Source organism: Gopherus flavomarginatus, chromosome 2 (assembly GCF_025201925.1).
Source record: "Gopherus flavomarginatus isolate rGopFla2 chromosome 2, rGopFla2.mat.asm, whole genome shotgun sequence".
Lineage (NCBI taxonomy): Eukaryota > Metazoa > Chordata > Testudines > Testudinidae > Gopherus > Gopherus flavomarginatus.
This window is the reverse complement of record NC_066618.1, coordinates 259,978,893-259,993,236: the sequence shown is the minus strand read 5'-3', so window position 1 is coordinate 259,993,236 and position 14,344 is coordinate 259,978,893. Positions and strand designations below refer to the sequence as shown.

General features: G+C 38.7%; 3 protein-coding genes across 4 annotated transcripts in view; 1 reads left to right on the top strand and 2 right to left on the bottom strand.

Annotated features, from left to right (window-relative positions):
• NIPAL2 (NIPA like domain containing 2) overlaps positions 1-14,344 on the top strand; it is a 434,384-nt gene that overhangs the window by 121,330 nt on the left and 298,710 nt on the right. The gene's annotated exons all lie outside the window — the stretch shown is intronic.
• ERICH5 (glutamate rich 5) overlaps positions 1-14,344 on the bottom strand; it is an 801,722-nt gene that overhangs the window by 718,502 nt on the left and 68,876 nt on the right. The gene's annotated exons all lie outside the window — the stretch shown is intronic.
• Positions 1-14,344, bottom strand: part of POP1 (POP1 homolog, ribonuclease P/MRP subunit) — a 40,474-nt gene that overhangs the window by 3,126 nt on the left and 23,004 nt on the right. For both annotated transcript variants that reach the window (XM_050940697.1, XM_050940698.1), the window contains exons 12-14: positions 6,871-6,986; positions 5,144-5,335; positions 4,014-4,168 (exon numbers count right to left, since the gene is read on the bottom strand). In XM_050940697.1, the coding sequence (XP_050796654.1) occupies positions 4,014-4,168; positions 5,144-5,335; positions 6,871-6,986 (463 nt within the window). The remainder of the gene's footprint in view (positions 1-4,013; positions 4,169-5,143; positions 5,336-6,870; positions 6,987-14,344) is intronic.

Genomic DNA, 14,344 nt, shown 5'->3' with positions numbered 1-14,344 from the left:
TATCATGGAATAGGGATTATAAATTCTAATTCTATAGTATGAGACAATATAGTCATATAATGTTTAAGAAAAGTTTGGTAAATAAGTTCCAATAGTTCATGGATTAGGGATCCAATCTTACGGGGTTCCAGGGGCTTCTGTGTAGATTTAGGTTAATCTTTCTATCTACCCAATGGGACTCAGTGCTCAGTCTAGAAGATACCATTGGAGATGCTTAGTTTTGCAGTTCTCAAACTGTAGATTTGTCTCTTCAGAGATAATATGCTTGTTAACAGCAAAAATGTTTTAAATAAATAAATAAATAAAATATATAGAGGTGAGAAATAACAGACCTCAATCCTATTGTCCCTCTGCAATTTTGTGTACACAAGGTCAATCCCTTACCTCTGTCTAAAAGTACAAACTTTCAAACAGTTTAATGAACAGAAGATTGTTGGGGGTGGAACAGACCTGGACAAGGAGAAGAAGTCTGGAGATGAATGCGAGAAGGGAGGTACAGGCAGTAGAAACAAAAGTGAAACTGTTTCAGCTGCATATTCCAGAAGTTTTGAGGTCTGAGTGTAGCCTTCATTGATTTGCAATCTACCATACCATGCTCTCACTAGAAGGGAAAACCTATAGTGGCAGTAGGCCATAAAAGAGACCCAATCTGGGAATATTTTAATGAAGTTCCTCTACCTGTGGATAAGACAGATGTGTGCAAAGTGCAAACAGTGCAACAAAGAAATACAAAGCCTGGTTGCCTGGATGAAACATCATGAGAAGTGTTCCTTCTCAGGAGGAAGCTGCGTTGAAGATGATGAAAGGAACATGTCTGAACATGCAGGATCTTCAGGTTGGTAAACTTTTTATTTCATACTTCTTAAGGACTGCCGGTCAGCCTTCTGGACTATTCCTGAATTCTCATGTTTGAGCAAAAAAAATAGAGTTGTTACTCTATGGTACTGTTTTAGATGCAGTTGTGATAAAAAATAAATAGCTGAAATAGGCAGATCTTCCTTTTACAATTTCACCTATAAAGTAGTACTGAGTGTCAGTGAATGCAATGAGCAATACTAAATGAGTACTACGGTAATAATAAGTCAATGTAGTTATTTATTTTGTTTAGGAGACTCCATCCTCAACATACAGGATTCTGAAGATTATCCACCTTCAAGATCACCATCATTTTCTATAGTTTCAGGAGTTATCTGCCAATGATAGTGTTTCATTTCAGTGACATCATGTATGTCACATAGCCACAGTATATCACCAGTAGCAAAAAGAAAAAAAACTCACTCCATTATCCAGAAACAACCACAGGTAAGTTTGTAATAAGAACCAGAAAATTACAAAAAGAGGTAATTCATCAAAAAATGCCCAGTTTGTTTATGCAACAAAAACTCTCGTTTCCGTACGATTGAAAACCCACACTTCATTAACATGGTTCAGCCATTAAGACCAAGATACAGTCCACCCAGCAGAGCTGATGTTGCAGGCAAATTGCTGGATAAAGTGTATGAAAGAAAATAAGCAGTGTGCAAAAGAACTAGAGGGTGAAATTGTTAACCTGAGTCTTGACGAGTGGAGCAATGTCCACAATGATCCTGTTGTATGTGCTTGTGTGACAACAGAAGGGAATGTCTCTCTCATAGAAACAATTGATACATCAGAAAACGCACACACAGCAGAATACTTACAAGTAGCAGCAGTAACAGCTATAACAAACTGTGAAAAAAAATTCAAATGTCTAACATGCAGCTTGGTTATGGACAATGCTGCAAATGTATCCAAGATGAGAAGAAATTTAGGAGAGTCCCAAGCTAACACCATACAGTTGCAGTTCTCATTTGATGCACTTTCTAGCCAAAGACTTCAGTGTTCCAGAAATAAAGGCTAATGTTGTTGAAATTGCAATACTTTCGTAAAAACTACTTTGCAGCAGCTGCTCTGAAAAAAGTGGGAGGAACCAAGCTAACTCTCCTACAAGATGTGCAATGGAACTCAGTAGTGGACTGTTTTGAGCCTATATCAAGAACTGGCCTAATCTGATGACTGTTTGTGAACAAAATTGTGAAAAAATAGATGGTACTGTCACAGCCAAAGTTCTCAACATTGGGCTTAAGAGAAACGTTCAACATATGCTGAGTACCTGGAAGACTATTTCTGTAGCCTTGAACAAAATGCAGGGAAATAGCTGTTTTATTGCTGATGCTGTTGACTTTGGAAGGAACTGAGCGAGATCTTAAAAAGAGAAATATGCAATGGCAGAGTTAAATTACAAGCATTAAAAAAAATGAATGGGACAAGCACTATCTCCAGTTCATTTTCTTGCAAATATTCTCATAACTTAGTACCAGGTTCAAACCTTAACTGCTGAAGAAGAATTAGTTATGACATGACATGGCCTATGACATGGACATTCAGCAATCATCCCTCCATAATGCCAACCATAATAAACTTCAGAGCAAAGGGTGAAACATTCAAGAAATAGGTTTGCTGATGATGTTTTAAAGAAAGTCACACCAGTGAATTGGAGGAAGTCACTTAAGCACTTGGATTCAGACTGTTGAAGTGATAATATCACTTTTAACAGCAGCAGCTTCTTCTACCAGTGTAGAAAGAATATTTTCTTCCTTTGGACTAATTCATTCCAAATTGAGAAATCATTTGGGACCTGAAAAAGCAGGAAAGCTTGTTTCTCTTTTCCAGATTATGAACAAACAGCAAAATGAAAGAGAAGATGACCGAGTTAGCTGCAGAAGCCAATATTTTAAGTTTCTCATGTTGACCTGGCTGACATTTGAAAAAACAAAAACAAAAACACACACACAAATTAAACAGACTATTTCATTTAACTATTTTAATTAAAAATAATTTTAACAAAAACAAACCTGATTTTAAAAAAAATGAATGTTTAACTAAATTCAAAAATTCATATGCTTGTTTTGTTAAAATATTATAGGTTTGCTGTTAAAGAAAAAAATCCAGAACACAGTTGTTTTAGTTAAATAAAACAATTTAAATGTCTGTCTATCTGGTGATGTTCTCCTCTCAATACAGAATGGCAAGAAAATCCTCCAAATATTAACGATTAACCTGTTGAATTAAAGATATTTATGAAGTCATTGGGAGGTGAACTATCTGCTTCAATTACCTTTGGTAAATGAAATAACCAAACAATCATTCATTTTCTGATATAGCTGTAAACCTAATCTGAAAAGTTTTCAAAATAAATCACTGTTTAAAAACGTATAGCTGTACCTTCTAAAAATGAAACCTACATCCATCTCTGAGTTGTGAAGACTATGTATTACGATTATAACAACCAACAAGAATGCACTTTTATGTAGAAATCCATGATTAAATCGAGTCTTCCTGACCAGTGATTTAAATCACTTTGATTTAAATCAAATCCACCCTGGCTGGCGCTGTTGTGCCTGATATTACTCAGTCTTCTCCCTAGCCTCTCATCCCCGGCAGCAGGCAAAACTTCTGACAATTATCTGCCCAGAAAGTACTTCTGCTTGTTCCACATTCCCAGGCAAAGAATTAGAATATAAACATTCGTTTACTTGGGAAAATAAATATACTCAAGTGCTTTAATGAGCTTAATTGCTGTGCTCTCTATAGTTTCTTGCACCCTATCTAATAGATGATACCAAAGTGTCTTGTCACCAATTTTATCCTTCTCCATTTGGTGGACGCTGGTTTTCCCCTAGAAGTTGCTAATGGAACTTGAAATGCATGCTTTTACTTACTTTGATATATTACGCACAATTATATTACAGCTTTTTTCTGAACAGAACTCTGGGGATAGAGATTTAGTTAATTTATGCACCCTATTCAGGGGACAGCACTTAGTCTACATAACATGGATTTTTGTTTCATATTATAGTGGGATTTAAAACACTAACAAAGCTTCATCACAAATCACAAGTCTATAAACTGAACTGAGCAACAGATAAATTTTAAGACATATCAAGTTTACATTAAAGTGGCAAATCAATCAATCTTGGAAAAATTAACTTCACCTCTTGAATTTTTCAAGAAGAATGTTTTCTAGTTCTTTGGCAAACTGGATTCCAGCAGGACAGTCTGGGAAGTCATTTGGAACATGAGGTGTTCTTTTATATTCAGAATGTTTCAAACCCTCTTGCAAGCCGCCTACTCGTGCGCCTCGATATACCTATAAGGTAATAACATTAGTATTTTTCTAATGCACCTAACTGAAGTATCTTGGAGAACCCCTTAGGCAATACTCTGACAGTACTGAGCTTCCATACCTTAGTTTTGAAGATGTAGTTAAAGTATGGCTATCACATCCTAAAGACTCATTTGAACGAAATGCTAGTTATTCTTTATTAGTTTAATGCTCAAAAACCATCAACTAACCTAGAGAAAGATTTCAAAAATTCTTACTACAAGTATTGGCACAAGTGTTATAATATCTCTGCAAAGCTGCTGTTCAGTTACCTTTTAATATACAACAGATCACCACAATTGTTCCATCCATATGCACAGAAATATATAGTGAACTGCAGACAAGCACAATAAACCATCCTCTTTAAATTATAAGAGCAGAATGTTCCAAACAGCAAGGTAAGAGCATTCAGCATAATTTAAAAACTTTGCTCTCCTGTTTCAGGTCCCGTGAAATCAGAGATCGCCAACCTGTGTTCAGCAAGACCCCTCAGCAGGCAGCATAATAGTGAGGTTAACACAGGGCTAGGCTATGCAGATGGCAGTAAGTACAAATAAGAACCTTTGCAAACTCTCAGAACACACTTTTTTCCTTAATATTTTGTATTCATTTTATCTTTTAAAGAAATATAACCTTACAAACATGAAAGCTGAAAAACTATAAAGCAGCACTGGCCTGCTCACTCTGCCCCCATATAAAGCCTCATTTCATGCTCTGTCAAATGTCCATTATAGGTGCAATAACTGAAGTGGACACAATGGTAGATTGTTTTAAATATTTTTAAACACACACCAAGTCACTTTCATGACAATATTCATTTGCTCTCTTTAAACTGAATTTTTGACCCAGTAGTTGTAAGTGGGTTGCACAAGGACAAGTTTTCCCCAATATGTACGAATCAGAGTAAATCAACTTATAATCTGTCATATTTGCCTACAATTTGTAATGAAAGCCACTTACGAAAGGAATCCAGAAAGCCATGCCCCAGCCCTTTGGGACACAGATATCCCAGCCACTTCCCCATCCTGGTCGATCTTCACCAGCCACTTTCCCTGGCTGCTGAACCAAGAGTATAGGAATCTTGGATTCACAAGGCCCCAAGTCAAGCTGTGAGCCAGGTACCAATAGTTCACCTCTCATATGGTTTAAATCCTGAGATGGGATAAAAGCAGTTGGACAAATGCTCAATAATTTAATAGTCATTTTTCTTTTTTCAATAAGTTATTACAGTTACACACGCACACACCACACACACACGCACAGTGATTTCCTTATTATAGGCAGTGAAAGTTGGTAATCTGCACAGGTTATTCATGCTATTGTATTGCAGGGCAGGTACTGAAGTCGAAGGTAAAGTAGAAATGCCAACTTCTGAAGAAACCCCATTAGTAAACAAGTTGTGAAAATCTGACTACCAGACAGCTTGTATGAGGGAGAGAAATACCGTACCATAATTTAATATTTAAGGGCTTTTCCCATAAGTGTTTAAATTTTTGCTGTGTAACAGACTAGCTGCTTTCAGACAATTTCTCTCTCACCACACCGAGCAACAGCTGAGTTGTATAATAACCAACTTCACAACCAGTGGCATAAACGTAAACCAAAATGGCACCCAAGAATTCTCAATCATCTCTTGCTATAACCCCTTGTTTCCAAAGGTCAAGGAACTAAAGGTATACTTAAGCCATTTTCAAAAATATGTAATGTCTGTTGACATTTCCTTTCTGCTTTAATAGCTCTACAGAGTAGTTAGCAATTGAGTTCATGGCAGCATGCAGAATGTCACCAGGTTCATAATGGTTATCATTCTGTTTTGCCTATATGCAGTTATTTCGATTTGGCTACACAGGTCATGCCTTAGAAGAGCTTTGATTATTTACACAAAGCTAGTCATCTGAAGGAATATGATGCCAATTCATACAGAAGTTAGTCACAAATTTTTTTACTTTTCCAAAAGTCCAGAAGTTGCAGCCCAGAGGGAGTGGGAGCTAATGTCACTTTAAGCCACCTTTTTGCCCTCCCAATCCTGGTCTGTTCTACAGCCCTGGAGCGAGAGCCTAAGTTATGGCAACCTATCCTCAGCTGCCTGCAGATTACAGCACTGCCCAGAATCTCCACAGCACTGGCCCTATCAATATCACCGAAGCTTGTTCCCTCCATATTTTGAGGAGTATGTTGTGAACAAGCAGAATGGGCAGAAATGTGTAAAGGAGACAGTCAACCCTGTTTCAGGCATGACCCTCCAGTCTCCAGAACGCCCCTACACCAGGGTTTGAGAGGCAAAGCCTTGGAAGGCAGCCTTAGAGCTATCTTGCTTAGTTCCTGCACCCTGGGAATCCTCGCCCAACCAGATCTGAAGCTTTTAGAGCCTCTGACCCTTTTACCTAGTGTAAAGGTACAAGAGAAAGAGTTAAGATATTGAATTATTTTATCCTACAAACAAGCCAGCAAAACTATATTTCAAAGCGTAAATTAAGGAATGAAAATGCATTACTGTAATGGTTGTGCAAGAATATTGCATACGTGGAGACTCTTCATCTCAGTAACATAACACTATTAAATTAGGAAGTTATTGCTTTGTGAATTGCAGGAGGGTTGATTTTTAAACATCACTGTTATAGATTATAGGGAAGGGCAGTAAGATGTTAACCCACAGTTTCTTTAGAGTAATCCATGCTGTTAGTTACCTGCTCTGGGATTTTATTTTCAGTAACGTTCTTACAGATAGTCTGGTCCCAGATAAAGCTGTGAGCACATTCCACAGGCACACCTTCCAGAAGCAGCTGCCTAACTTTCTCATTATCTGTAAGAGAGAGAACCTTCATACAAAACCTACATTTCTCAACTTAAGCTACGTAAATGGAATAGACAATTAATATGAGTAAAATAAGTGGACAGACTATAGCTATGGAAATGGACATATTAAAGCCCTTAATATGAAAAATCAAAGCTTCCAAAAGAACTCAGGTACCTTTTACTTTGTTCCAACAGCATTCACATTGGGCAGTTACAATGCAGCACTTTGGTGTGGGCATTTAACAGTCCCGCAGTCTGAACTGTGGGGCCATGTAGACAAGTCCTAAGGCTCCTTTAATTCTGAATGCATCCACACAGAGGTTTAATGCAGTTTAACTAATCTGCTTTACATTCACACCTTTAGTTAATTCAAATGAACTTTCATCCCTTTTTAAACAAACCCTTAAGTATTTTAGCTATATTATCGATTTAAAAATCTGTTATAGTTTGTCTGGAAAACCATTTTAGAGGATTGAACAAGCGGTCTCATCAAAAGCAGTTTCATAGCATGAATTAGTAAGTATATGTTGCTAAATTTGGCAAAATGAATCCTACAGATCTGTAGTATATAACCTGCAGCTCTTTATAGTTGGTTTGTGGAATCATCCATTAAGTGAAAAAGGCTGAAATTTACTGGGTTTGGGAAGTCGGCAGAAGCAATGTTACCATGAAGCCTACAAGCTGCTACACATCCCATGTCAAACTTGTATGATAACTGGGAATGATCTTGATAATATTTTAATAACGCATTTTAAAGTTATCAGTACCAAATCTACCACCACCTGGACACTTACTTTGGTGTTCCCATGTGCCCCTCAGTCTATCTTTTTAGAGCTCGTAGGGGCAGGGACTGTGCCCTTTCCAGGTTTGTAGTGCCACCAGAAACAAACATGATATTTTTAGCTCTGCCATAGGCTTACTGTGACACCTTGGGCAACTCACTCATTTTTTTTAATGTTTCAGTTACTCCCATCTGCAAAATGGGGATAACTATGTTTATGCACCTTTCTAAAGCACCAGAGGAAAAGCAATGTACAAGTGCTATAATTAAACACATAATACATTGCAAGCTGTGCACCAGTATTATCCTACCAAAACAAGATGATCTCAAGACAGTGAGGCTAGCAATTGTTCTCAGAAAACCTAGAGCAGTGGTCTGCTTTGTTTGTCAATCTACGGCACCACATCTTAAGATAAAGATCAGTTAAAGCAGCATTCAACATGAACCTTTTTAAATTGCTTAATTTAAAAAATTCTCATACACTCAATTTTTGAAGAAATCCTTCAAATGTTAATGATTTCCTGCTATTCATATTTATAAGCATCTTTTCAGTAAAGGAGAAACCGACTATTTAGAGGAAAACTGTAGCACCGCCTATATACAAAATGCTGTCAAATAAAGGTTTTTTTAATTGCGTGCATTTTTCAGCCATAGTCATGTTAAGATTCTGCTTGTAACCACAGGAGTAAAAAATTCTCAAGACAAATGTGATTTCCCCCCCCCCCCAACTTGACAGTGTCCCTTGAATACCTATAGAGCTATCAAGAGGATACCTCCAAAGCACTCCTGAAGTTAGGTTTTCATATAATCACAGAAGGCAGACACAAAAAATAATGGTTAGATCTTCTAGAAGTTAGGATTCCTTAAAACTTGAGAGCATAAATCTAGAGGATTCTGTTCTAGATGTAAAAAGCTAATATCCACAGGGATTTGAGAAAATAATTTTAGTAACAGATTCATTTATTTCTTCCTTCTGGTGATGATGCTGAAATAGGAACAGTATTCAGCTATGATCACAAGAATGACACAAAGATAAGCAGCTAAATACAAGATTGAATAGATAGTTTAGCACAGTGGTTCTCAACCAGGGGTCCAGGGCTCCCTGGGGAGCCACAAGCAGGTTTCCAGGGTTCCACCAAGCAGGACCAGTGACAGACTCACTGGGGCCCAGGACAGAGAGCCTAAGCCCTGCCATACAGGGCTGAATTCCAGGGCCCTGAGCCCCACTGCTCGGAGCTGAAGCAGAAGCCTGAGCAACTTAGCTTTGTGTGGGCTCCTGTGGCATGGAGCCCCAGGCAACTGCCCTGCTTGCTACTCCTTAACACCAGCCCTGGCTTTTATATGCAGAAAACAGGTTTTTATGGCACAGGTGGGCCATGGAGTTTTTATAGCATGTTGGGGGGCCTCAGAAAAAAAATGGTAAACCAGGGGTTCTCAACCTAAATAATTAGTGCACATTCTAAGGAACCATTCCAGTGAAATGGCCCATTTACACCCCCGTAGTCAGAGGACAAAAAGGGGGTTTAGTGAGTTACACTGTTGTAATAAGCCATAAATCTGGTCTCTCTCAACAACAGAAGTTGGTCCAATAAAAGATATTACCTCACCCATCTTGTGTCTCCAATATCAGGAACTGACAAGGCTATAAAACTGCATACAAGAATAAGCAGACTGTCTCCCTCCATATCCAATCTCTCTATAACCTGCTTCTTTCTATATTATCCAAATGTATCCTAGTTAACCCCTTTGCTTCATTACTGTAACACTCTCTTCTTTGGCCTCTCCTCTTTAATTGCTCAGATAAAGGCATGAGAGCTTAAGCAGTTACATCCATGCTCCATCCTTGAAACTCTTCACAACTTTGTATACTCCAAGAACATAAGAATACAAGAACTAGGGGTCACCAAATGAAATTAATAGGCAGCAGGTTTAAAACAAATAAAAGGAAGTTCTTCTTCACGCAGCGCACAGTTAACTTGTGGAACTCCTTACCTGAGGAGGTTGTGAAGGCTAGGACTATAACAGCGTTTAAAAGAGAACTGGATAAATTCATGGTGGTTAAGTCCATAAATGGCTATTTGCTAGGATGGGTAAAGAATGGTGTCCCTCGCCTCTGTTCGTCAGAGGATGGAGATGGATGGCAGGAGAGAGATCACTTGATCATTGCCTGTTAGGTTCACTGACTCTGGGGCACCTGGCATTGGCCACTGTTGGTAGACAGATACTGGGCTAGATAGACCTTTGGTCTGACCTAGTACGGCCGTTCTTATGTTCTTACATTCAACTCAATGGCACCTGGGCCCCTAATTCCCATTTGGCTCTTTGGAAAAATCCCATCCTAAGTCCTCAGCAGTGCGCATAACACTATATAAGAGCAGAAGACATTGTCCCTGTCCCAAGAAAGTCAGTAGACAAACCCTAAATGTACAGGGAGACATAGGAAAAAATGATTTCCTTCAATATAAATTAGCATTTTTAAGGTGTGTGACTGTATTCAATTTAGTTTTATAACAAAGTTGTGGAGCTAGCCAAAGTCAGTCAAGCAAAGGAAACAAGTGAAGGGGGAAAAAGACTGGCCATTTTACTAGGGGCAACAGTGCAAAAGCTAGGTCCTTTTGATAACATTTATGTGCAGAACACAAACACATTTCAGTCAAATCAAAACCTTTAGAATGCGTTCAAGTTACTGTACTTCACAGGAAGCGAAGTTTCAAGAACAATCTGGTCAGTAGTTGTGTTTCTTGGGCAAGCACAGATGGTAAGCCAGGAGACTTGGGGTTGGCCAGGGGAAAGGTACTACATTCTGTGGCTCTCTTCAATATCTACTACAGGGCAACAACTGCTTCTGGAAGAAAACAGAATTGTAAAAGGAAGCATGGAATCCATTCAATAAGGTAGAGGATAGCACTTACTCAACAAGCCTAGACTTCCCTGGAGTCCATCCCTTTAGGGATCACCCCTGGGTCCTCTCCTTTTGTTGGAATGGTGGCAGAAGTCACCTCTACAGGAAGGAAAGTATCTAAACACAGGTAGTTTTGAAAGGATCAAGTTATTCTCAATGTGTTCACACATGACCTGCAGGGAAGAACTAATCAAGAGCTATTCAAAAAACACACTTTGACGACAAATAAATGGACAGACATGCACCATACCCACTTCAGAACACAACAAATTAATCCACAAAAAGACTAAGACAAGAAACGCTACTTATTTAGACTATTTACCTTGGAGAGACTGCAGAGTCTTTATGAATTCAAAAAACTTGCTAAAAATGTGAATAAGACCTTCATACAAAGTTAGAGCATGAAAGACTAAAACAAACATGACTTCTGTTAGGAGATCATTTCAAACACTTACAAATATTTCCTTTACTGGGGCTGGAGTTTCCAAGAGAAGACAAAAACGCATGTGACAAGTTATGCAAGTGTTTCCTTACTGTTAACGTGACACCAGGCGCCATTAATCAGCACAAATCAATATGACCATAATAGTCCGTAAAACAAGGAAGGGTTTGTCAAATCCAAAAAGTTAAATATCTGGCTACTAATATAAAGACCAGGACTTACACACAGATTTGCTCTTATCTATGTGGTTCTAGGACTTGTATTAGACAATTATAGTTTATTTAGGATGCTATCTTATAGAAGGAGAAAATGCATATGATCATGGGGCATTCGTAACATTGACCTAGATTAAAAGATCACAGCTTTATACTCAGCACCGCAAAGTCCTGAAAGAAAAAAAAAGTGTTAAAAAGTATTACAAGCTCCAAATTGTGAATGTTGCTTTGTCAACATTCAAAGCACGTTTAGCGCAGGATGTTCCTCAGTGGGGTTGGCTGAAAAGGGCTCACTGCTTCACCAGTAATAAAATTATTATAGAATTGGGGCTTATTTCATAGGTTGCTCCTGTTGAGATGGGCAGAAGCACATTTCTGTTCCCCACTGGTGTGAGGTATGTATAGGCATTCAGCACTTTGCTTTTGGAATTTAATGTACTCACCCTGCACCTGCCTACATCATATATCATTTGAAAGCTTATTTTATGTACATTTAGGTGAGTTCTGACGTGGTACTGTCCAGTGATGCCGTAAGCCTGTAGGCAAGGTGAAACAATGGTATCCAAAATAAGAAAGTTTCATTTTTTGCAGTTTTAAAAACATTGCAAACATGACTGTACCTACAGTTTTTACTGTTTAAGTTAATTTCAACACCTTAATGTAGTGTTTTTTGATCAAAGTTATAAAACAACCATATACTAGAAATTTTGGGTTTTTTTTTAATCTTCCATGGGTTTTTTCCCCCCCCCAGAAATGAAGCTGTTTAGCATGTGGCAAAAATGGAAATATCAACATTTTTCAGTATACTAACATGAAATGTTTAACAAGTCTGAATATGCAAAGTGAAAAAGTACCTCATAAGTTTTAGTTATAATAGCGTTCAATTGAAATTTGCTTACCACATCAGTCTCTCACTGAAGGTTTGTACCAGTAATAGTAGATTGGATGTGCAGTTTGTAATGTATAGTGATGAGAATGTACATAAATTCCTAAGATAGAGTTTCTCCAGATGTAAGCTTTTGTACATACAATGTAGCATCTAGTCTGCTTAGAAAAAGGTTTTAATTTGTAATTGCCTATAAATGCAGTACGAGTCTTTGAAATATTCTAGAAATTGGCTTTTTAATTCAGTGACACATATGCACAGGTCAGTATTGTGTTAGAAATGACAATATACAGCTTCACATTATGAATATGCAAAAGTCATGAGAAGAAAAGTGCCCTAACAAGTAGTAGTGAAGACAAAGTCATAAACAACAGGACAAACACATGACCCTGAATCACAGCCAGAGGTCCTGTAGGTATGGTCCTGCTGAGCACTATGTACAGATGTACAAGAGTCTCTGCTGAAAATAGCAGATGTTGAAGAACAAATGGAGAGATTTGAGAGAGGTGGTCTTGATTCAGACGACACAGTTCTTCATCCCAGTCAAGAAATCTAGCATCAAAACATTTGCTGACATGGCCAAGACCATCAAATTTAAATCTGGCAAGGAAGGGACAATCAGAGCAACTATCAGTCCAGAAACTTTTCTGCAGAGCCCTATTCTTCAGGAGAGGCAGAAATTATGTCTCAATGGTAACTGTTCTTAGCCACCCAATAGGATCTGTTCCTATGTCCCTTTTCCATGATGATGGAACAATTAGAAGACCAGAGAAAGGTGAATTAAGGTATCAGCTGGAAGCTCAAGCTAAAAGAATTCATGACCTAAGAGCATGCAACAAAGACATGACAGCATACATCTGAAATGCCAGGGCTATCATATAAATGATGGCTGGAGACAAATTCCACACATTTGATGAACTGGCTGCTGAATAGTCCAGACAGGTCCTAAAAAGATCTGACAAAGCTAATTCTGTAATCCAAGTGATTAATAGTAACTCAGTGAAAACCACTAAAGACAGCACTGAACAGGATCGAAAGTTGGACGAAAGAAATACCAGACGATTAGTGCACGCACTGTGCATCCATGGGAAATGTTTCTAAACATGACTGCCTGTTGGATGCCACTTATAAACACGTCGTTCAAAATGCACCTGAGAGTGTAGGAGCACACCCAGCACAAACATTCCATCTTGCCTGAGATTTTTCCAATGATGAAAGAACAAAGTCCATCCCCAGCAGTGCTGAAGAATTTTGACAGCACTCAAGAGAAGGTGGACACAAGGATGCTTTTACATGCTGTATGTGCCAATATGACTTAGGTAATTTGGGATACATCTACACAACAAAGAAAAACTCCACAGTTGCCAGCTGACTTGGGATCATGGGGCAACAGGGCTGTTTCACTGCTGTATAGACTTCCAGGCTCGGGCTGGAGCTCAACGCTGGGACCCTCCCACCCAGCAGGGTCCCACAGCTCTGAAATCTACACAGCAATGAAACAGACCTGCAGCCCAAGCCTGAGCCAGTTAGCATGGACCAGCAGTGGGTGTCTAGTTGCTGTGTAGACATACCCTAATAATTAGGTCACCTGACAAATGTTTTAGTCCTTGCTGTTCACTACTTTCCAAAAATGGAACACAGAGATAACATGTGGATTGAAACAGGCACCATTATCAGCACAACTGACAAGCATTGCTTCAGATCTGTGCATGCAATTTGTGATGCACATGCTCCTGACTTCTGCAATATACTTCCTGCCATACACACTAACAGGAGGTGACTATCATCGCTATTCGGTATGGAGAGAAAAATGAGTGTGTTAAATGCTGTCAAAACAAGGTGAGTTTAGGGCTTCAGAGATCTTCCCAAACTGGGAGAGCATACCAGAAAAGCTGCTATTTCTGAAGTTGGTACCAATGCTGTATGATCAGAGAATGAAAAAAAGTAGACCCACAGAGACCTGAATTGCTTGCCCCTTAATTTGGCCATAGGAGGACAAATCACTGGCCAAACTCCCACCAGATGAGGACAGTTTTGAAGAGCATGTCAAAAAAGCATCTTAGCAGACATTTGGATGTCTTTGCACACAGGTAAACCAGATATTCTATCACCATTGATAGAAAAAAAAAGTGGATGCTG